Here is a 23252-nt window from a genome sequence, read left to right on the forward strand (position 1 = left end):
CGTCCCGCTGACGCTAATTTATTTTTATTTAATACGAGAGTGAGAGGGAGACGGTACGAGGTACACGATACGAACTTCGATTTCTGAATTTCGTAGTAACCCCTCTGATACTACATCCATATCCATACTAATATTATAAATGCGAAATTGTGTGTGTTTGTATATTTGTCCGTCTTTCACGTCGAAACGGATTTTCGGCATAGAAATAGTTTATGGGCCAGAACGATATAGGCTCCTTTTTATCCCGGAAAAGGCACAGTTCTCGAGGGAACAGTGACCGAGTTCCACGCGGGCGAAGCCGCGGGCAAAAGCTAGTTAGTTTATATGTATAGTAAAGCTTACCTATTCTTTCCGCAGGGCTACTACGAAACTCGAAATTTGAAGTTCTTATCGTACCATCCCTCTCGCTCTCGTATTAAATAGTGTAAGTGTCAGAGGGATCGCACGACACGAACTTCGAGTTTCAAGTTTCGTAGTAGCCCTGCTGGGCGGACATACGTTTCATTCCTCTGAGGTTTCATACGTTTCGTATATTTTCGCTTTCAGCGCCATCTAGTAAACTTTTGAAGCACCATAACGGCCGTAAGAATTTTTATAACAGGCAATTTTAATGAACGTAAAGAACGAGAAAAACAATTTAATTTCATCATTTGTCTCGATTTATTTTTTCTTTCAAAATTTGAATACTACTAGTATATTAAAATTGTTTAGTTAAACGTAATCAAAAAAAATAATTAAATTGCCTAGGGAGCCATAAAAAAAATATTGTTATTCGTCATATCATAAACAGAAATCAAATAAACAGAAATGTTTTAGGAAACATTGTGAGATGATAATCTATGCCAGCTTAATTCCCCGAAAGTACATAATCCTTGGAATTTTGTTCAATTAACTGGCAACGTTAAACTGTATTACTGTCATGTCGGAAAGAGAAATAAATTGAATGAAACAATTGAGGATTAACAGATCAAAAATACATGTTATTATTTCGTGCTGTGGTGATATTTTATTAATTCTACATTACGACTTAAATCTCACTACTCGTAAGTTTTATTTCCGAAAAATTCGATCATTTATATTCGGTCATTTACAAAGGATATAAAAATTAGAAAAAGAACACTCTTTTTGCCGTGGGAAAGAGAGAGATGGTGAAGCACAGTTGACTGTCAGTCATCTATATTCTAATTTTAATAGAAGATTTTATAGGAATTTTACTTGTTTTTCCGCTAGCATTGTATTGTGTAAACACGTAATAATTGATTTCAGTACTAACTTCGAATTCCGTGCACACTAATACAAAAGTCAAAGTGCTTCTGGTGTTCTTTAGCATGGAGTCCCTGTGTGTTTATCATTCGAAATGACGTTTGCCTATTTGAAATAATAGAAATGTGCTTCTTACAGAGTCCAAAATACAGAAAACTTGTAAATAATCACTCATGGAATGTGTCCTTAAATATGCAAAGTTATTGAAGGATTTTTATTATGTTTAATTTCAGATGTTAATAAGTGCCACAATGAAGAATTATTGCCTATGTAAATGAATAATAAGTGAAAAAAAAACCATATAGGTGTCTAGTGTTTTATTTGTGTAAACAACCAGCAGTCATAATGATGAAAAGTACGCTAACTAAGGATAAACCGGGCAAGATGAGGATCCGGGCCTTTCCGGTGAGTAACATAGCTTTTATGGTGTGAACATATTCTGTATGTGTATTTGATATCACAAAACGATGATAACCTTGTTATTGATTGTTCATTTACATGAATAGGTCATTAGATCGCATGCAGTGGTTTATTCCATATTTAAAGGGTGCTTTAATTTTACTTTGTAATGTGGCATGTTTTCTGTCACTGTAGTATTCATTAGAGAATTTGTAAACAACCTGCAAATACATTACAAACTGCCTAATTGTTTAACATTTATAGTTGCAGTGATAAAATGAGTCATAGCCACTCATGCTAGCCATTCTGAAACAATGTTCATATGTCAGTACTAGAATATAGTAACACATAACTGGCTAAAAAAATAAAAATTTTAAACAGATTTTTTTAATGTGCCACTAAGTTATCATCTCAACTTATGTCTCACTTCTCAGAAATTTGAGATTGGGAACCATACACACACACACACACACACACACACACACACACACACCATTGAATTGCTTGCAGGATTTTGCAGGCTTCTTTACAGTGCTTTCCTTCACTGTAAAACTTGTGGTAAATTTGAAATGTAATTTCACACTTGATTTCTGTAAAACTCTGAGATGGGAGTTTAGGAGCTTATCTCATATGGTATTTCTTTAAAGACTAAAGGTCAAATAATACATCAAATTCAAGTAATTTCAATAAGTGATTATTTTAAGTCATTATTAACAGAATCTTCTAAACTTTAAACCATCAAATTGGGTAGCAATTTATAGTATACTTACTAACTGTTGCTGTCAAATCTATTAGAGTAGCTATGGTGCATCAAAATACATAGTCAAACAATTTTAAGCCCTTGCCAACTCAGTCATGCTCATAATCGTTCTTGGTTCGCTTTTAGCATTTCTGTATATAAACTTGTAGTATATGCACAAAATACACCATATTTCTGTGATAAAAATATAACACATCTTACATCTATCTATCTAATACCTTTAAGCAAGCAATGCTTGTATATAAATAATAATAAAAGATATTTATTCAATAGTTTGCTTACAAGTTACAAAACTAAGTTATATGTATAATCAGAATCTCGGAAACTGCTCCAATGATTTTGATGAAATTTTTGTATGTGGGGGTTTTCGGGCATGACAAATCGATCTAGCTTGGTCTTATCTCTGGGAAAATGCTTATTATCGAGTTTTAGCCCGAGCAAAGCTCCATCACCCCGGTACTTTATTATTGCATTATAATTACTTACTAAGGCACATCATTTTTATATTACTAATTAAATCAACTTTTTTTTTCTTGTTATTGGCAATGGTTGCTTCAACTTAGCAATAGCAACCACTTTTGCCACTGACTCCTGACAGCAGCTATATAATATATTGCTTGATCAGTTTTTTAGTTTTGTAAACAGTAGTTGCAATAGAGTGCTTTTTGCATACTCAGAGCGTTTTCACATTATCTGATCCAATATCGGTATCAGACGACGATAGACGACATCTCATAGCTGACACCATGTGCTGCTTTCACATATTTACGACAAAATCGTTCCGATACGGCCGGTTAAAAATGGCCGCCACGCATAGAGCTCTGCGACACAGAGACAATTTAGATACACATATAGCACACATACAAACTTTATCGTCCGACAGCCCACAGGCGTCCGATGGTACCATGAACATATCGGTGTCGGCTCCGATATATGATATCAGGCCGGACAATGTGAAAGACAGGTACATATTTAAAATTTGATGTGCCCCAATATTGTATCCTCGTCCAATACCGATATCGGATCAGATAATGTGAAAACGCTCTAACAAGTAAAATGGACATACAAAATCTAGAGACAATACAGATTAAATCAGTGGGAGTGACAAAAGCAGAAAAGAAACACCTAAAATGTTATCTTTTCCTTTGGAATATATTTAATTAGTAAGTTCAAGTTTATTTTTTAGAAGAGGCAAGAATAAAGGTTTTGAGGTAGGCAGGTTTGGGAATATAGGGGGGAAGGATATATTTGTATTGTATTGCATTGTGTTAAAATTAGGTATTGTTAGAAAATAAAGGATCCTTTGTTTGTTGTCTTTCTGCTTTGGAATAATTTTATTCTAGCTTTTTATTTCATAAATAAAATAAGAAATGAAATAAATTAATTAAAACTAAAATTACTAGTTCCTTAAAACTTAATCAAGTCTAGAATAGATTTGTACAATTGCCACGGTTGCCACGGGGGCCATTGTGGCATTGTGCCCAGCCCCTTGGTCTCCAGTAGTGTGGACCAGGTGCTTTTACAAATCTTGAGAGTCTACGTTTACCAGAGCCTCATGGCCCCAGGTTCTCAAAGCCAACAGATACAAAATTATGTACTTTATAGATTTCTTATTTATTTTTTTACCTCTTGGTGCAGATGCAAATACAAAATATAAAAGTAGTAAATAATATTATTTTCGGCATCTGTGTGCCAGCCACTTCTGCAATTTCATCTGCCCAGCAACAAAATTACCTTCCTTTATTCCTTTTTCCATCTCTTGCATACCACCATGCAGTTACAAGTTTACTTCATTTGTCTGGCCCTCACATGGCTTGCCCGGCCCTCTTCTCTTTGCTTGTTCAATTTTATGGGTCACATTGATCACTCCTGTTGCAGTTTATAATTCTTTTTTTCTCATTTTGTCTATTTGTCTCTTGTTCATTATACTTCTCTTCATAGCTCTTCGGTCAATTTTCAGTTTCTATTTACTTTACTTTCTATGTGCTTTATTTATGGTACCTACATGCATACATTTCATAATCTATACACATTTTGAAGAAAAAGCTTGGTTGCACTAGTTAGGTTTGAACCTATCAAACCAATCTTTGTTGAATAGATTGAAATTAAATTAAATAGTTTATTTTGCTTTAAAATTGGTCTTATTTATTACTCACTGGCTACAGCTGTATTGATAATTTTTGTGTCACAATGGAAAAAGTTAATGGAAATTTAAACTACTTGCTAACGCAGCTTTAACGGTGTGCAACTTTTTGGTCTTCATCCATATTTTTATGTAACAATAAGGTCAAATTGACTTGAAAATATCCCTCTTGATCAAACTACTTTTAAATAAGCAAAGATACTAAAGTCTATTTTTTCTGTGGTTTCACTATGGTTTTACTTTTTCATTCATTTTAGACTGAATTTCAAAATTGGAAGTGTCAAAATGATTTTAGTTTGAAACCAAATTATTTGTATTCAATATGTCACAAATTATATTTTGACAAGAGGGAAAATTTATTCAAAAGCAAACCTTAATTTGTGTTTTTATATTATAGTTGTTTAATGTTTTGTTACTTCTGTTTTAATTTTGTACAATGTTTGTGTGACTCATAAAAAATCGTACGAAAAATTCAACATGACACGTAAATTTCAAGTGTGGAACTATTCTGAACCTTACTATCAAATGTATCCAGACACATGGGTCTGTAACAAGATATTACTTAACAGTTTCAAGTCAATTAGGATGCTTAGTGTGGTAATAAAACATGTTTCATAAATGCACAAACACCTGCTATTTTGTTGCAGATGACTATGGACGAGAAATATGTAGAAAGTATATGGAGTTTGCTAAAGAATGCAATACAGGAGATTCAAAAGAAAAATAATTCAGGACTTTCTTTTGAGGAGCTGTACCGTAATGCATACACTATGGTGCTCCACAAACATGGCGAAAGACTCTACACAGGCTTAAAGGAAGTGGTCACTCATCATCTTGAAACAAAGGTAACTACCTACTTTAATAATTGTGTATTCAATATTAGTAACATCAGTAGAAGTAGTCCATACCCAAATTCCTACTAGATGCAACTCAGTATGTATGATTGGTCCAATTTCACTAAACTGTTTTTTAATTTTAAAAATATATTTTTTTAAGAAAGAATTTGATTTCTCTGTTTTATTATTATTTACTGTTATTGGTTGAACAAACGCTTAAATCGAAAAGGAAAAGAAAATATTAATATCTACTATCTGATGAAAGCATTCATGATTGTTATCCAAGTCTATTGACTGTTCTGCATTCTTCTTATCAAGTATTTGAAAACAATTTGCATTGGTCTGAAACTTTAATCATCCTGAAATATTTTTTTAATTATAGGTCAGGGAGGATGTCCTACACGCGTTACACAACGGTTTTCTGCAGACGTTAAATAACGCGTGGACAGACCACCAGACTAGCATGGTGATGATACGAGACATACTTATGTATATGGACAGGGTATATGTGCAGCAAAACGAAGTGGACAATGTTTACAATCTGGGACTTATTATTTTTAGAGATCAGGTAAAAAAAAAGCATAATTACATTTCTTAAATTTATCTAAAATATTTCAGTAGAATCATCTAACTTAACCCAACCGGGTTAAATTTACTGCACATCACCTGTGTAATTTTTGATTTGAGATATAGTCAAGTTTTTGGAGCCATATCCATGTGACATCTTACATCATCCAATAAGCACTAACCAAAATTATTTACTATGGCAAGGTTCTATGGTGGCCTATAAATTAAATTGGTTGACTGTACATAAAAACCAACCAATGTATGGAAACATGTCAAACACGATTTGAAAAATCTTGAAAACATTTACAGGTGTGTTCAGTCAAACTTTTCCAATCATAGGTAGCAAAGATGTAGACTAGTTTTATTTCATCCCTGTTTCGAACTTTAAAAAAAGAGTTTAGAGGAGAGAGAGAGAGAGAGAGAGAGAGAGAGAGAGAGAGAGGAGCTTTGACGTCGCTGGTAGTCTGTTACGGCTGCGTACAGCTGAATCCGTGACCACAACAAATTCATGATAACATATTGTCACTACTTTGAAAATATCTTGTATCACAAATCAATACGTCAACAAAATTTACCCTTAAAATAATGTTCATAAAGATCACTCATAAAAATTTTAACTTTTTTTTAAATTAGAGACGGTATCTATGTTATTTATTATCATAGCAACGTGCGTAAAGGGAGAAACACACTACTAAAACACGACGCCGCGCCACGTCACGTCACGTCACCTAACGCGCGCGTTGTTGTTTTAGGGTCAATCAACTTTTTATTGTTGTTATTCTGTCCCGTGACTCAGGAGACATCAATGATACCCTTGCTTAGAAAAATGTTTGCAATGTGGATAATACTAATCCATTAATAAAAATAATAATAATAATAAAAGATATTTATTTAATAGTTTGCTTACAAATTCTACATTCAGGATAACATTGGACTCTAGAAGCTCACAGAAGAAGGTGATCTTAATATTTTTTTGTGAAGTTGTAATAATAATGATGATGATGAATAAAAGAAGTCATAAGATGAAGTCATAATTTTGTTTCAAATTGTGTTTGTTACAAATGACAAAATAACACAATATTAATACGTAATTTGCTACATAATATGAATTCGATTTATATTTATACATAGTTTAATAACTGTGTTTCGAGGACTCATCCGCTCTCATTCTCTGTTTTTAAAATATTCTACTCGTTGTTACTGCTATGAAGTTCAAGCTTTTTCCATTCCAAATTTCATCGAATTTGGTGCAGTGCTTTAGTTGTGAAAAGTTAACTATTTGTATTATTTAAAAACTATAAATAATGTACAGAATATTTTTTGAGTTAACAATATTGAAAACGTTCTGTTTCTTTCAGAATGTTCTTTACCTCTGCCTCTTTAGGTATTTTATAGGAAGACTTTTCTGTTATTAACAAAAAAGAAAAAAGTATTTTTATTGTTTTTAAATTATGATATGAAAAATAGCAAAGTTAATCTCATAGTATTAGCAAATAGCAATAGCGGGATAGCAATAAACGAATTCTACGTGAACGAAGTCGCGGGCAACAGTTAGTTATCAATAATTGAAACTAATATTGACGTCTTCGATACCATACTTTACATTATAATGGGAAGTTGATATCGCAGGTGGTCCGCTACGGCTGCATCCGCGACCACCTGCGGCAGACGCTGCTGGAGCTGGTGGCGCGCGAGCGGCGCGGCGAGGTGGTGGACCGGCTGGCCATCCGCAACGCGTGCCAGATGCTCATGGTGCTCGGCATCAACTCGCGCGCCGTCTACGAGGAGGACTTCGAGAAACCCTTCCTGCACCAGTCCGCCGAGTTTTACAGGGTGAGCGTGTTTTTATGGCGGGATCGGACTCTTCGGGCGGATTCTCTATTTTTTCCATTAATGTTCTCTTATGGCGACCTTGCCTAATTAAGTACTGTTTTCAGATGGAATCTCAAAAGTTTCTGGCGGAGAACAGCGCGGCCGTGTACATTGCTCGCGTGGAGGCGCGCATCGGCGAGGAGGCGGAACGCGCGCGGCACTACCTGGACGAGAGCACCGAGCCGCGCGTCGTCTCCGTGCTCGAGCACGAGCTCATCGAGCGGCACATGAAGACCATCGTCGAGGTAGGGCTTGTCTAAGAACAGCGCGGCACTGGACCTGGACCTGGAGGGCACCGAGCCGCACTTCGTCGCCGTCGGCGTCGAGGAACCTACTTTCAGCAAATGGGTCGTTTTACTTTTTCTTGTACATCGTTGCGGTAGTTACGTCCCCTGGACAACTCTTTAAAAGCATGAGTTTCTATTTTATCTGTGGTTAAAATTCACGGAGCGTACATTTTGTCTTACTGACAATTTTATGGACTATCTCCTAAGCACATTAGTAGCATATTATAACAGTTTTTTTAAAGAAAGTCTGTCAGGGTTGTCTCTTGGATAACGGCACAGAATAACAAACAAGAAAAAGTTCATTGACCCATATAACATAAGCATTCTAGAGGTACCTAGATAGTGTAATTTCATCCATCAGGAGTCGCTTAAAAATACCTGAGAGACGCATTCTGCTTTATACAGCCAAGTTGGCTGTGTAGAATTATTTAATGATCCTGGAAATGCATGCAATTGCGTCAAGTTTTAAGAAGTTTACGTAATAAAGAATAAATTAATTTTGGTACATTATTTTACACGTAAATCGTCTTGTAAAATCAAGAAGAGCTTGAAGAGCAAGTTGTGTAACACTGATGTCTCCTGAGTTACGGGACAGAATAACAAACACTTACGATTTGACTACTTTGACTGACCCTTTTTAGTTATTTGTGATACGAGGTTGGTAAGTAAGGTTTTAGAAATGAGTGGACGAGTGCCAACCGTGTATCATACGACGTTTTTAAATACATTTGTGAGAAAATAGGCAATTAATAACACAAAATAGAAAAATAAAAACAAAACAACGCAAAGTTTTACAAAAATGGCACGTCCGTGATGCGCATGCGTAAGTTTTGTTTTTAATTCGGTTAACTAAAAATATCAGACAAATGTTCGACGCGTTCAGCCACTGCGATTTTTTCGAATAAATAAAAGGTGGAAATCATTAAAATCCGAGTTAATAATAAATACAGTTTATAATAAATACAATCAATTTTGCAAATTCATTACTTAGTTTTGTATATTTATACATTTTTCTACGTATAAGTCGACATTTTTTGTTTTTGCCATTGAAAACTCTTTGCTTGTAAATTTTTTTAAATAAAAAGAGTATGGAGTAATTTAAAAAAAAACTGTAAAAAAATCGCACTAGTGCGGTAAAATGAACTTACGAGCAATGTATGCATCCTTTGATAGTGAATTGTTCGAGCAAATGTATTGAAAAATTTGTTATAATGTTGTATGCAGATGGAGAATTCGGGCGTGGTTCATATGCTGCTGCATACGCGCACAGTGGAGCTGGCGTGCGTGTACAAGCTGCTGTCACGCGTGCCCGAGGGGCTGCGGACGGTCGCGGACGCCGTGTCGGCGCATCTGCGCGAGCAGGGCCGCGCGCTCGTCACCGACACCCACCACAACACCAACGCCATCGCCTTCGTGCAGGTACAGCGCCAAGGCCCAAGGCCCAAGGGACGGCTATGCATGCGCACGGAGGCTGCCGACGGTCGCGGACGCGTCACTGGACAAAATACTAAAATATAAATTCAAAATACCTTGGACTTCTGTGCGAGTAACTTATCAAAAATAGTAACAATCGAAGAGTGAAATCGAGTGCATTATATGAACCGCTTGACGACCGGCAAATTAATTTCTATTTATTTAAATTAACATTTTACAGATTAGCTCAGCCCTAAGCTTCGTCAATAGTAATTATAATAATAATAATACAGGATATCACTAATTCAATACCGCAATAACAGCAAACGGTATCCGTGACATGGTTGAATTGGTTGACTGACATAAAAATAAATAGAAACAGCATTCGTAAATGTTCACTTCATCCCTCATGGCGATTTATCATCTACATCTTATCATTTATCTTCTAATTTTTTTTACAGAATCTCCTTGACCTAAAGGACAGATTTGACCACTTCCTCCACAACTCGTTCAACAATGACAAGATATTTAAGCACATGATCGCTTCTGACTTCGAATACTTCCTCAATTTGAACAACAAATCACCTGAATTCTTGTCCCTGTTCATTGATGGCAAACTCAAAAAAGGAGAAAAGGGCGTAAGTATTATAGCATTTTCATAGTTCTTCCTTATATCGAGACACTTAATAACGCAATCGAGGCAATTAATTAATCGAGCTACTGAAGATTTAGCAACTAACTATCTAACTTACTAGCGCATTGTACTTGTGAAATGTGGGAAAAACGCCCGTTATTTTCACCTAACAGTGCTCAACGACGATAATTTAGGAGTCAAAAATTTTCATTCAAACTACTGATGTTTTTGGAGTATATTGTAACTTTGTAAGGGACAAAGCTCTAGGTCTTTAAAATAATGGGCGGTTTTTCTACCTTTGAAAAACTTTTTTGTAGCTGTGTATTCACTTTACTTTTGTAGATGAGCGAGCAAGAGATCGAGGCGGTGTTAGACAAGACGATGGTACTGTTCCGGTTCCTGCAAGACAAGGATGTGTTCGAACGCTACTACAAACAGCACCTCGCCAAGCGGCTGCTGTTGAACAAATCCGTCTCTGATGACTCTGAGAAGAACATGATCTCCAAACTCAAGGTACTTTCACATTCATTTCTCAATGACTGACTTCCACAATCTCTTGTGTGTTTCCTTATTTCCTTAATTAATTCCTTGGAATTTTTTGGGTGGTTAAATTTATCCATCTAATGTCATCTAAACGAGGTTTTTTTGTATATCGTCAGGGATAGTGTAAATCCGCTTATCTACCATGCGGGTCTTCACTACGTGTCGTTTTATTAGGGGTCATTTTATTTTAACAAATTTGGAGTAAAAATTGGAGATTTGCTAATTACGCGCAGGCTCCGATTTTAGCACGCCTAAAACTTGACTTTACCATTAATAAATCGAATTTTCCCGCGATACTAAAATTTATTGATTTTCCTGCGTAGATACATCGGGAGGAATTATTAGTTGTTTAAATCACTATTTGTTCACTATCAGGTACAGTTAAGTGCAAAAATAAGTATCTATTCGAACCACTCAAAAATGTGTTACTACGGCCTTATTGCGTCGGAATAAGAGTCTGTGGTATACATATTTTTAAAACTTTGAATAAGTACATATTTTTACACTTGACTGTAATTACAATATCTAACATTATTCTGTGGTACAATCTAGAAATGCTTTGCTCCTTACCAGACGGAAGGCATGCTTAAGGACGTAGAACCGCGGGACTTCCACTGTATAATCGGTGACGTGTCACAGATAGACAACACGATCAGTGCCTAAAGTCCGCCCCGCCCCGTCCCGTTCCATCTTCACATATCTGCAAAATTCTTTACCTTTCCCATGGACATTTGTAAGTGTCCCAAAGTGTCTTTCTTGTAGTCTATTAGAGGGAATTTCGCTTAAAGTCTAAGAATGTCAAGTTCTTTGCGTTCCTCTATTTGATTTCGAAATTTCATTATAAATCTTGTAACAAATTGAAAAAGTAAAGAATTTTGCAGACTTAGACTTTAAGCTGTGTCGTACAGTCGCCAATACGTTTCATTGATTATTTAGTACTTCGTCGCATCGCATAGATATATCGATAGTTTCGCGTATTCGCTAATGTAACCTCGTATTCTACTTTGTATATGGCCTTAGTTTGATAAGGTATAATAGTAATGTAATGTTAGATAAATTAATTAAGTAAAATGAGTTTCATTTAGTGTTTCTGATATATATATTTATATAAAAAAACACGAACCTCTTGCAGCGGCTCTCAGTCAGTTCTCAGCTATTGATATGAACTATTTGTCAACTGGCGACCATTTAGGTCTTTATCTATGAAATTTCTACCATCAATGAAAACACGGCAATTTCCAAGATAAGGACCCAATGTACTCTTAACACGGGCGTGACATAGTGTTGCATGTTGTTATAAGTGGTATTGAACAACGGGTGTTGTGTTGCAGACTGAATGCGGGTGTCAGTTCACGTCGAAGCTAGAGGGCATGTTCAAGGACATGACCGTGTCCAACACTATCATGGAAGAGTTTAAAGAGCACGTGCTGTCTGCTGGGGTATGTATACATTCACTTTGTGTGGCTAACGCGTATAGATGTAGAATAGCGGCCTAAAACGGATATTAATTTATCCAAACAAACCAATGACAACATAATTTTAACCAGTCCAACATAAAAATAAACGGGTCTCCCGGTATTCCCACGGAATCTGAATAAATGGCGCGGGTGTTTTTGTGCAACGTTGAAGATATCTCTATTTAATTGTTGTGGATTCCCGGAATTACAACTAAACTGCTGGGTTTACGTGCGAAGCTGCAAGTCAAGGCCAGAAGGTAATAAATTACTAACTACTTGGCCACATCTCGAGGAAGATTTTTAGGAGCGTTTTATTTGTCAGACTAACCTACACGGCGTGGACCTGTCGGTGCGCGTGCTGACGACGGGCTTCTGGCCGACGCAGAGCGCCACGCCCAAGTGCAACATCCCTACCCCGCCAAGGAACGCCTTCGACGTGTTCCGCAGGTAAGTCCTGTCCTGTACTCAAGTTTGTAGACATTAAAGCCTGTATAAAAAGCTCCGTCTCCCCAAACCTATCGACGCGGAATCGGTTTTAACCGATCAAAAAACTCTTATGTCCACGCAATAAGAGCGATAAAGACGGCGATCGGCTCGGGCGACGCGAAACAGCGTTTACCACCGGGAAGACGCCTTTTTCGCTCTTAATGCGTGGATATAAAGCGTTTTTTGGTCGGCTAAAACCGATTCCGCGTCGATAGATGTGATGGGGGGAGACCCGAAGAGGGAATAATATCCTCTATAGAGAACTCTGGTCTGGTTGGTGGTTGTAGGCACTACAGAGGACTCAAGTCCCCGACACGTTAAAAAGAACTCTAGCTTCGAATAAGTAGTGTAAAAAACAGTCGAGTCATATAATAGAGAGTGGATTTGAAGTAGAGATTACAAGTTTAATATGGATAAGAATAGTACAAGTAAGTATTTATTTTTATCAAAAATGTGCGTAATAAATATGATGTGATATGTTTGAGCTGTATAAAATATTTATTGAATTTAATTATCTACAAGATTGCATTTGCGGTATGTAAGTAAGTAATAAGGTAACTGTAAAACCAATAAACAATGTGATATCTAATAAATAAATCTATCTATCTATCTAACCAATCGCACTACTCATATCCATATTAAACTTGTAACCGCTACTTCACTAAATGAACGCTCAAATGACTTGAGGTTTTACCAGCACGGAAGCCGCGGTGGCCTAGTGGTTTGACCTATCGCATCTCAAGCAGAGGTTCGTGGGTTCAAACCCCGGCCCGCACCTCAGAGTTTTTCGAAATTCATGTACGAAATTACGTTTGAAATTTATCACTAGCTTTACGGTGAAGGAAAACATCGTGACCTGCACCAACCTGCGAAGTAATTCAATGGTATGTGTGAAGTTCCCAATCCGCACTGGGCCCGCGTGCCCAAACCCTCTCTTTTTTAGAGGAGGCCTGTACCCAGCAGTGGGACGTAAATAGGCTGGGATAATGTGGATATAGGTAGGCTATCACTATTGACCAGCGACTGTTTCCGTGCTCCACAGCTTCTACCTGGCGAAGCACTCGGGCCGGCAGCTGTCGCTGCAGCCCCAACTGGGCAACGTGGACTTGCACGCGACGTTCCGCGCGACCGGCGCCGCGTCCCCGCCGCGGTCGCCGCCCGCCGCCCCCGCCGCCCCCGTCGCGCCCCGCAAGCACATCATACAAGTCTCCACCTTCCAGATGTGCGTGCTGCTGCTCTTCAATAAGAGGGAGCGGCTCACTTACGAGGTCAGTACGGTACATTCATGTTAATGTCGGTCAACACTTGACGGTTTTTTCGTTTTCCTGAAGATTCGGATGGGAAAGAAAAATAAAACCGATCGTTTGATTCGACTTCCGCAAGACATTAGCAAACTAGCATAAGTATTCTTTATACACTCTGCTAGTCGCTTACGCCGACACTGTACCAACTTTATCATATTTCTCGCGTGCATTTACTGTTTTGACAAATTAAATACAGACTTGGCGAAATCTGCAGTAACTATTAATTACTAATCTGATCAGCGAGTAGTGATCGAGAGTGGCGGCAAATTAAACAAATGGGGTAGACAACACATTCACGGGGCAAACACATGCGCACCAACATTCGTAAATTGTGTAAATGAATGAAAAAGGACAGCATGGATTTTATTCTTAAAATTCATTTAAAATCATCCGAGCTCAAGGCTAATACCGGTTATATTTCCAAACCGTTATCATGTACTTGGCGCAAACCTTTTCATTTTGGTTTCGTTCGCGAAACCGTTATTTTTAAATCGGTTTTTAAGGGAACATTTCCATAAAGATCTGTCAGATTAACCGGTTTAGAACAATAAAAACCGGTTTATTCCGGCGCAGGACAAACGTCGCCGCCTACCGCCGGCTGGCCAGCTGTCACTCGTCGAATAAACCGGTTTATTTAGGTTATAGTTAAGTTCTTAAAAACGTTCGCGTTCTTATGAAAGTTCAGAGTTAAACCGAAATAAACCGGTATTTACCGCTATTTTATAAACCGGTTCCGAGCCTTGTCCGAGCTATAGTCAAAATCAACTGTAAAATACTTACATAGTCTCTGATTGTCAATTACCTAAGATTACGTATGCATTAAGCGACTAAATGCCCGGTTTTAGCGTGCCCTGAGTGCCGTCCCTCTTCAAAGTATCGTTGAGCAAGACGTTTGCGCTAAAACTGCGGGGTTAACCGCATAATGCGTACGAGGCCTTATTCTATCCGCATTGAATTTACTCACCGGCCATTGAACTATCTGATGGCTCGACAGGAAATCCTGAACGAGACGGATATCCCCGAGAAAGATCTGGTGCGGGCGCTGCAGTCGCTCGCGATGGGCAAGCCCACGCAGCGTGTGCTCATCAAGCAGCCCAAGACCAAGGACATCGAGCCCGCGCACCACTTCTACGTCAACGATGCCTTCACCTCCAAACTGCACAGGTAAGCTGCCGCACTTGCTTATGTTCATCATCTCGTTTCCGGCCTATACTGATGGACACTGGCCTTCTCCGAGAATGAGAGGACTTGGGCTGTAGTTTCGACGCAGCATTGAGCATTTGATTATTAAGGCGTGGCCACGTACAGTCGCGCGTCGCTCGTTTGCAACGATAAATCTGGTCATGTGACCCCATTTTGAATGTGATTTTGAATTTCCCGCGACTCGAAAAAATACTCAAGTCGCCGCGTCGAGCAACAGCGTCATGATGGCTGCTTGCAGGAATGATCTTGGTCTTAGAAGCTGTTTTCTTAATCTCATTTACTTATTACGGATTCATTTAACACCTGGTAATGTTATAATTCAGAGTGAAGATTCAAACGGTGGCGGCGAAAGGGGAGTCGGAGCCGGAGCGGCTCGAGACTCGCAATAAGGTCGACGAAGACCGCAAGCACGAGATAGAAGCTGCCATAGTGCGCATTATGAAGGCTCGTAAGAAAATGGCGGTGAGTACTACCTGCGGTAATAGGGCACAGCAAGGACTGATTAGAGAGAACAGTGTACTCACTCTACTAGATTTCACAGATTAGAGATAGTGACAATGCAAGTACAATCAACAAAAGTACAGTTAGCAAAAAAAAGCTTGTATTTAAAATGAAATTTTACCAAACACTTATTATTAAAATTATTCTGTAGTCACGGCCATTGTCTGTCTATCATTAATGAACGTTTAAAACCTAGATTTTCTGTTGACTAATAAAATAACGCATCAAAATTGGAAAAAAAAATGTTAAGCTTAACCAAGCTGAAGAAAACAACGTTATCACAATTTGTATAGAAATTGGTAGTTATCGCGTGTATTTCGCTATGCTCTTGAGGTACACATTACCTAACCTCATTAATTCATCATCCAGTGTTATTTAATGTGTAACACGTTATCAGCACACGCTGTTGGTGGCGGAGGTGACGGAGCAGCTGCGCGCGCGCTTCCTGCCGTCGCCCGTCGTCATCAAGAAGCGCATCGAGGGCCTCATCGAGCGGGAGTACCTCGCCCGCACGCCTGACGACCGCAAAGTCTACACCTACGTCGCATAGGTACCTACACCTACCAACTGTCGAGCAGCCCTACCCCCCGTGCAAGTACACGTACGCGACGACCCACGCTGCCAGTTGCGGCTCGACTCCGGCGCGATCACACTAATCCGGCCGCTTCTAATCCATTCTAAATGGATAGTCTGACGTCGGCTTTACACTGTAGCCTTGTTGGACTTGTTTTAATCCGTGGCTTAATATATTTTTTAGTTGATGTAGCAGCGTCTCGCGCGTAAGAGTCCGTTGAACGCGTATACCCGGCAGTCGGATTACTGTGATTGCCGCACGCATAGTTGGCGCGGGCGAGCGATTTGGCACAGCTTTCTACTCTTCGACGTTACGCGCCTGCGTGGACGCTCCATTTGTTCGCGGCAGGGCCGCCGCCTCATAGGACAACTATTTTGCCATTACCACTGTCTCGCAGTTATCTTGTGACGACCTTGCTAGATGCAACTTGTACTTCGTTTCTAGTTTCTTTAAATGCTTTTGAGCTGTCAGATGTTTCGCCACTCCACGGCGGCTTAGCGGCTAAGAGTCGAAACGCATTCAGTGCCAACAACGTAATACACGTTTCGTGAATTTCGCCCTATCATTACAGCCATTTAAACGCACGTTCACGGGGCACCTGAAGAAGTCGTGGGTGGTTTCACATCACGGTATAATTCGAATTACACGTATACTGATAATGTAACGTTTCTTTTCAGTCTTTTTATAATTCTCTTGAACTTTTTTGTGAATTTTTTAATGGCAAAATTGTTGTCTACCTACTCTAATCTGTACTAATGTTGTTCGCCTTATCATCCTCTTGAAGCCGATTGCAGACGTTTGATTTTCTATAAATGTATGTTGTGAGGTTATCTAAGCCAGAAGAAGCAGCTTGAATTTTACTTAAACATTTTATTTCATTGCATTCTTCGAATCTCCGTGCTTATAAATTCACCTTAGCCTGTTAAAATGGTAGAAATACCAATGTTATTAGCATGAAAACGCGACTTTAAGAAATGTTTAATGATGTTAAAACACCGCTGAATATTCCGGCTCTATCAGCCGTCCCTTCTGCACCTGGCTCTCCTTCGCAAGTTAGTGTAATTTGGTTGCCTGAACCAACCATAAGGATAGTGTTTAATGCATCTCGATTCAGAAATTCTGCGCTGGTCGGATCGCGGTAAGAACTGAGATAGATAATCAAGTTAAACAGGATTACTATAGTTATCTGTTATATCATAAACACGTATGAAGCATAGATTCCAATGTAAGTCCGCTTTAGTTTATTTAAATAGTATTTTGTTATTACGAATGGAAATATGTCTAGAAATATTCATCAAAACACATTGAGATTTTGTTCAATGTAAAAATATTGTAAATACCAAGTGTAGCTTTAGTTGGATCCTTTCGAAATGTATTATGATAGTGTTCCTCATAATTTCCAGAAACAAATATATTAAAATTCTCTTTTGTACATTCTGTTTTATTGATATTACTAACACGAGCGAAATATCAAGTGAGATGATTACTTACCACGAAATTTTACTAGAAACTAAAACTCTCTTTTACTAAGATTCTTCTTTAAAGACGGCACTGATTAAGATGTTTATATGAATTGGCTTTGCTTGGTAACATGTTCTCTCCGCCTCATTCTTGGAAGGCATTGCGCCTTGAAGTTTAGCCTCAACTGGGTTTTATTTTCAGGACGTCACAAATCAAGATCGTTTTTTCCTTGAATGGCGGGTGCAAAGTTAAAAGTGAAAGAAGTAACAAAAGTAATTAAATTATTGCAAAATAAAATTTATTAGTTCTTATTTCAAGGTATTTTATTTTGACAAACACTGCACACCACAAATAAACACAATAATGCTATAAGCGTCGAATTGCTATCTTTTACCGAAGCTTGACTAGAAAATGGGAAAAAGAAATCTCTAGGCAAATGAATATTTAGATCTGGGCTTCCAGCAAATTCATACTGCGGGGGTTTAGTAACATCAATGAATGTTATGTCGATTGTAAGCACTGTTGAAAAATCATCCATATTGAAGGTGACATTCTGCATCATAACTTCGACGTCAGCACTAAGAATTTCATTTTGAATTTGAAAATCAATGTTACTTTTGTCTGCATAAGTAAATATGAAAAATATTTTTGTTGCAATATTATAACATGTTAAACTTAATGTTCCATGAAAGAACTCGCCATGAATTGATTCTTTATCTATATTTTTAATGTGAACCGGTAGCCAATCTTCGTCATTTCTGCCAAGTGGATTGCCAGTAGGTGAAACGAATATTGTATTATTGAGTTCTAAATATTCGTTAATATATTTAGAAATTAATTTACACGTATTAGTGCCATTGTTTGAAATAATGCTGGGCTCGAAGGAAAGTCTGCATTTTGTTCTCTTATTCAGTCCGAATAGCAAAGTGTTTTCTTTAATAGGTGACTTGACACAATTTCCATTTTCATTAATAGGTAATGCTAAATGCTTCTTCAGAGGGGTATTTTTAAAAAATGCGTCAGTATGATTCGCTTCAACAAATGACGCTATAACCGGCAAGCCATGGACATAGCCAGGAACTCCACTAAATCGAATAGCATGTTCAGTAGACGCATTAGCTAAATAGAATTTTACACCTAATTCTTGTGTCATAAACGGTAACATCATAGATACATTTTGTGTATACAATTTTACGGTGGCATTTACGATCTTGAAATTGTGGTAGTAAAATATGTAGTCCATCTTGAGGGCAATAAATGTGCATTTGCTGTCCGTGCAGAATGGCTCATGCATAGATTTATTATATACCACACAGGAAGTATCTTCGCAAACAATGACACTCCAGTTCGTACAGTGAAGTGTAGAACAATCCTGTAAAATATAAATATATTATTTACATAAAGCTCAGTTCACAACAACTAAACACGTTTGATAATATGGCATAATATAGTACGCCAAATATAGCAGTCAAGAGTCAAGACTCGTGGGATAAGCGACCTACAAGCCTACGTCAACGTTTCTGCCTTGCCAGTTGCCAGTGAGTGGCGTGTGATGAAACAATATATTACGAATATTATTAATTTTATATAATGTAGTATATTTTTCGTTAGTGATGGCAGCATTTTTCACAGACAATTACGGGAGAGCAAAGCTCGGTCGCCCAGGTACTAGTGTCTCATCCAGTGTGCTAAATTATCCATTTTTGGATAATACATTTGTTTGGCCTGTGCCGGCAAACGCGCATAACGGTCATATGTTATAGTAAGCAAAGGCTATTCTTATCTTATACTTTTTATCCTATGACTGCATCCTATGCGTTTGTAGGCGCTTGCCAAGCCTGTGGGCTCTTCGTAATGGGTAAATGAAATATCGTACCAAAATAGAGGCGTTAAAACTTCTGTCTATGACACTGATAATGCATGATTCTTCTATGGTATTGAGAATTTGTATCATTTCTAGATGCGTCAACTTCACACTACAAACTATATTTTCTTCTTTTAGGAATTGTACTCTCTTTCTACCGGTGCAGTAGTTGTTTACCACCGGAGAAGACACTTCTACAACAAAATAAATTTATTTATATTAATTACTAACACAAAAATCAAAAGTTGCATAACAAATATCTAATATTATATAAGATTAGTGTATCAACCCAGATAAGTAATAGAATTATTCCTTAGGAGCCATATTGGATCTCCATAGGTGTATCGTTTATTCGTGAATTCTTTATTATTTTTTAGTAGCGCTTTATTCTGCCATTTTAAAGTTGTCTCCCTGGTTCTAGTAACGAATTCCGGATCATACTGAAACAAAATAGGGGTACAAAATCGCTTATTTCTTTAGATTACTTATAATCTTATAATAACAGGACAGTAGACATACCTTGTTTTTATTAATATTTCGCTTTTCTGGCAAATTCATCTTTGCTATGCAAAGAAAATTGTTAACAGAACTTGGTTGTGTTTTACCATCAAGTTGTGGGTAGCAGACATCTTGTTGTGTATGGGATACCTTCTCGGTACAGCTCAAAAATAGTTTTATGTCGGCATCTGAACAATCTACATCACAGCAGCAATTAATATCACATACTTTATACTGTAAAGAAGACAAGGATGAAGTTATTGCCCAATAATATATATCAAGTTGCTTAAAATATTATTTACATTGGGTTACATTATTAACTTTTCAAAGCTAGCTAGTTTTATGAACAAATTATTACTATATCTGAGTATATTATGATGCTAGTGAAAGATTCTGCGTCAAAAAATTCTGTAATGTGTAATACCCACCAAAAAATTGCAATCACATTTTTTTTTGTTTAAAGTTCTTTTTGGTAAAATAGCATTTGGTTCTTCTTTTGTTTTGTTTCTTGTTTCAAATAAAACAAAATCTGTAACATTATCTATCTCTGTGCTGGTGTAAAATGACTCTGTTGTTGTATCAGTGTCTAATACTGAACCACTTTCATCATAAAGCATTTCAAAGCTGGTGCTGTATGACTCAGTAGAAGTAGAACTGTCTAATAGGGAAGTGTTTCTGTATATTGCTGGAGTAGTCGAAATATTTTTATAATCTGTTAATCTGTTCAAACTAGTACGATAATACAGTGCATGAGGCTTATTAGTGTATTCTTTTAGTATATCACGAAACTGCTTCCTTTGACTGCTCACATTAAAAATAATGGGCTTCTCTTCAACTTGGAGCCTTTCTTGGATAAAATCCATAACACAAAACTGCACAAGGATGGAGACCAATGTGAAACCAAGATAAGTAATAATCTTCATTTTTACTTATATTCTATTCCAAACTGACTAAAGTTCCTTAATATAATGTCTACATGTAACACTATGTTGCCTTTTGATTCTGTCTGTAGTTTGTACCTGAAAAAATAAGAACAAGATATCAGCATCAACAACTCTACATTATTCAATAATTGAATACACCACTTATTGGTGTATAAGTTGTCTGAGGATGCGGTCTTACCTATCTAATCCTAAGTTAATAAGATCAGATTGTAAAAGCTGATGAGATCCACCAAGGAAGTACTGTCTGATTCTGTCCGTGAGATTAGTAGCTTGTGGGACCCAGCAAGAGACGTCTATGGAGTGGTGTCCTGGAACAGCTGGCAAGCTGCAGCAGCTGTAGCCCACTATCCAGGACCGGCTGAAGGAGTCCAGGCAACTCACTTGCACTATCAGTTTAGGCCAGCCTTCAAATATGTAAGTAAAAAGTAGAAAAGCATAGCAATCAGAAAGGCTAAGGAAAATTTTGCAAAGAGTATGAAAGTAATTGAAAACAAATAATAGACCTTTCAATATTCACAGTTTTCATTCATGTATAAATAAAGCATAGAAGAAAACTTAAAACCTTACCTATATCATATATTATTATTAGGTATGGCCACAAGCACTAATTTGAGATTTTTTTTTTAAAAATTCTTTGAATTGTCATACAAAATGACAGTTATTTGATAAGGTTCATAGATGTCAATGTATTTGATCTTAAGTGGGTCCAAGCCTGAGTCGCACTGTCATCATTCATCCACCATTATCTCTCATATTTCGTTTTCTAGAATTTTTTTACCGTACAAAACTATTAGACACTGGCAAAATTGTCCTCCGATGGACAGAGCCATATTTTTTTAAAGAAACAACAAGTGGGTCCAAAATTAATGATTGTGACCGTATTGGGCCCTTTTATTTAAGAAATCAAAGAGGCAACATATTTTACTTCGATGACTGCAATGTCTTGTCTGTAATATTGATTATTTAGATTGTTACCTTGGATACCCTTTGTTATGTAATGAACATCGAGGGGTTGAGCCCACACAACAGAGTCGTTGTGATCTGGCTTGCCTGATACAGTTTGGCCCTCTGGTGAACCAGAAACAAGAGTCCAATTCGGTCCTGAAATACCACTGCATTATTAATTTGCTTCACTGCACGGCACTATATGGTTGTTATAATCACAAACTATCGGCATACCAGATTGAAATGAATATCGGCAAAATAAGGACGACGGAGTACGAAAATTTGATACACTCTGCAATTGCCCTAATATGTGCAATTCAGCCATGAGACAGACTTTATAGGGTGGACGTCAATTTGATATCGCATTAGTGTTCTTTTCCGTAGCTTTATTAAATGAAACGTAATGTTCATTTTTCGCTTGAATGTTGTTTGTTATTCTGTTCCGTTACTATGGTTACGTGCTAAACTGTCACAGTGACAGTTCGCTTTTTTTTTTTGTTTACGAAGCCTGTTATCGATACGTTCAATTTTGGTGGTGTATGTGTGTCACCGGTTTCCTTTATCTTGCATAATATCGATTCTCCGAAATACACTTCGCATAACAGGTATCTCGTATATTTTTTTTGCCGAATGTTACTTTTGCATAATCATAATAATTATCAGTTCGAATAATAGTCATTTCTCAGAATATGTAATAGCAAAACACTCGCCGAATATACTTCTGCAGAACATTAGTATAGCCGATTTATATATGGCATAATGGCATTGCAAAACACTAGTTTGGACTATTGTTCATATATGTGTCTCTTTTACTCACACAGGATCTTATATCTTTTGTTCGAGAGCGTTTCTTGAGCGATAAAATAGTCGATAGCCAATAGTTTCCTCGCTGGCGGTGAGACAACTGCCATAGTATGAGAAAAATATATGCGAAAAGTAATTCGGTGATATGATGATTCTGCTGAAGGTTGTTATGAGAAACGAAATTATGAGATTCGATTTTATGCAACATATTAGTGAACCGTGTGTCACAAAGATGGCGAAGGAACATGTCGCATATATGTGGCTTTTATTCGGAAAAATGGTAGCATATCGAATAACTCTATAAATACAGTCGAGAAAACTCAATTGCTTACCAATATCAGTCTAAAGACACTGTGCCAATGTAGAACCTTATTACTACTTAAGCAGGTTTGCACAGCATAGTTATCAATGAAATCGAATATCTGTACCTGAGTATGATTATACGAGCCTGTAACGTTATAGTGTATTTCTCGTGTTTTAATAAGCAGCTGAGC

General features: G+C 37.5%; 3 protein-coding genes across 8 annotated transcripts; 1 reads left to right on the plus strand and 2 right to left on the minus strand.

Annotated features, from left to right (window-relative positions):
* The first annotated feature begins 882 nt into the window (after positions 1-882).
* On the plus strand, positions 883-18014 carry Cul3 (cullin 3). Of its 6 annotated transcripts, none has more exons than XM_074085666.1 (15): positions 883-1043; positions 1497-1668; positions 5213-5410; positions 5784-5969; positions 7598-7801; positions 7906-8085; positions 9352-9546; positions 10002-10178; positions 10517-10687; positions 12049-12156; positions 12497-12621; positions 13703-13928; positions 14959-15128; positions 15491-15629; positions 16066-17674. In XM_074085666.1, exons 2-15 carry the CDS (start codon positions 1609-1611, stop codon positions 16216-16218), a joined length of 2292 nt encoding a protein of 763 aa, XP_073941767.1. In that variant the 5' UTR covers positions 883-1043; positions 1497-1608; the 3' UTR covers positions 16219-17674. The 6 variants fall into 6 exon arrangements, with proteins under 6 accessions (XP_073941767.1, XP_073941769.1, XP_073941768.1 ...); XM_074085668.1 differs by lacking the exon at positions 883-1043 and adding an exon at positions 1095-1165; XM_074085667.1 differs by lacking the exon at positions 883-1043 and adding an exon at positions 1160-1249.
* Positions 17932-20988, minus strand: tctn (tectonic). Its single transcript, XM_074085671.1, has 5 exons — positions 20494-20988; positions 20087-20299; positions 19857-20007; positions 19580-19761; positions 17932-19075 (listed from the first exon to the last, which is right to left on the minus strand). Exons 1-5 carry the CDS (start codon positions 20986-20988, stop codon positions 18017-18019), a joined length of 2100 nt encoding a protein of 699 aa, XP_073941772.1. The 3' UTR covers positions 17932-18016.
* A 2-nt stretch (positions 20989-20990) lies between these two features.
* B9d2 (B9 domain-containing protein 2) lies at positions 20991-22409 on the minus strand. The gene is made up of 4 exons (XM_074085672.1): positions 22189-22409; positions 21985-22110; positions 21188-21413; positions 20991-21084 (listed from the first exon to the last, which is right to left on the minus strand). The coding sequence occupies exons 1-4, from the start codon at positions 22277-22279 to the stop codon at positions 20991-20993; spliced, it is 537 nt and encodes a 178-aa protein (XP_073941773.1). The 5' UTR covers positions 22280-22409.
* Positions 22410-23252: the final 843 nt, after the last annotated feature.

Source organism: Choristoneura fumiferana, chromosome 3 (genome assembly GCF_025370935.1).
Source record: "Choristoneura fumiferana chromosome 3, NRCan_CFum_1, whole genome shotgun sequence".
NCBI classification, from domain to species: Eukaryota; Metazoa; Arthropoda; class Insecta; order Lepidoptera; family Tortricidae; genus Choristoneura; species Choristoneura fumiferana.

What these genes read in the sequence shown, in the direction of transcription:
- Cul3 (XM_074085664.1), top strand. Translation starts at nt 5,043, where the DNA reads ATGACACGTAAATTTCAAGTGTGGAACTATTCTGAACCTTACTATCAA. An exon ending in AGCACGTGCTGTCTGCTGGG is followed by an intron (nt 12,157 to 12,496) that starts GTATGTATACAT and finishes TTTATTTGTCAG; the next exon opens with ACTAACCTACACGGCGTGGA. An exon ending in AGGCTCGTAAGAAAATGGCG is followed by an intron (nt 15,630 to 16,065) that starts GTGAGTACTACC and finishes ACACGTTATCAG; the next exon opens with CACACGCTGTTGGTGGCGGA.
- B9d2 (XM_074085672.1), bottom strand. Translation starts at nt 22,279, where the DNA reads ATGGCTGAATTGCACATATTAGGGCAATTGCAGAGTGTATCAAATTTT. An exon ending in CCGATATTCATTTCAATCTG is followed by an intron (nt 22,111 to 22,188) that starts GTATGCCGATAG and finishes GTGGTATTTCAG; the next exon opens with GACCGAATTGGACTCTTGTT. An exon ending in ATTAACTTAGGATTAGATAG is followed by an intron (nt 21,085 to 21,187) that starts GTAAGACCGCAT and finishes TTATTTTTTCAG; the next exon opens with GTACAAACTACAGACAGAAT.
- tctn (XM_074085671.1), bottom strand. Translation starts at nt 20,988, where the DNA reads ATGAAGATTATTACTTATCTTGGTTTCACATTGGTCTCCATCCTTGTG. An exon ending in TAATTCTATTACTTATCTGG is followed by an intron (nt 19,762 to 19,856) that starts GTTGATACACTA and finishes ATTTTGTTGTAG; the next exon opens with AAGTGTCTTCTCCGGTGGTA. An exon ending in GTTTTAACGCCTCTATTTTG is followed by an intron (nt 19,076 to 19,579) that starts GTACGATATTTC and finishes TATATTTTACAG; the next exon opens with GATTGTTCTACACTTCACTG.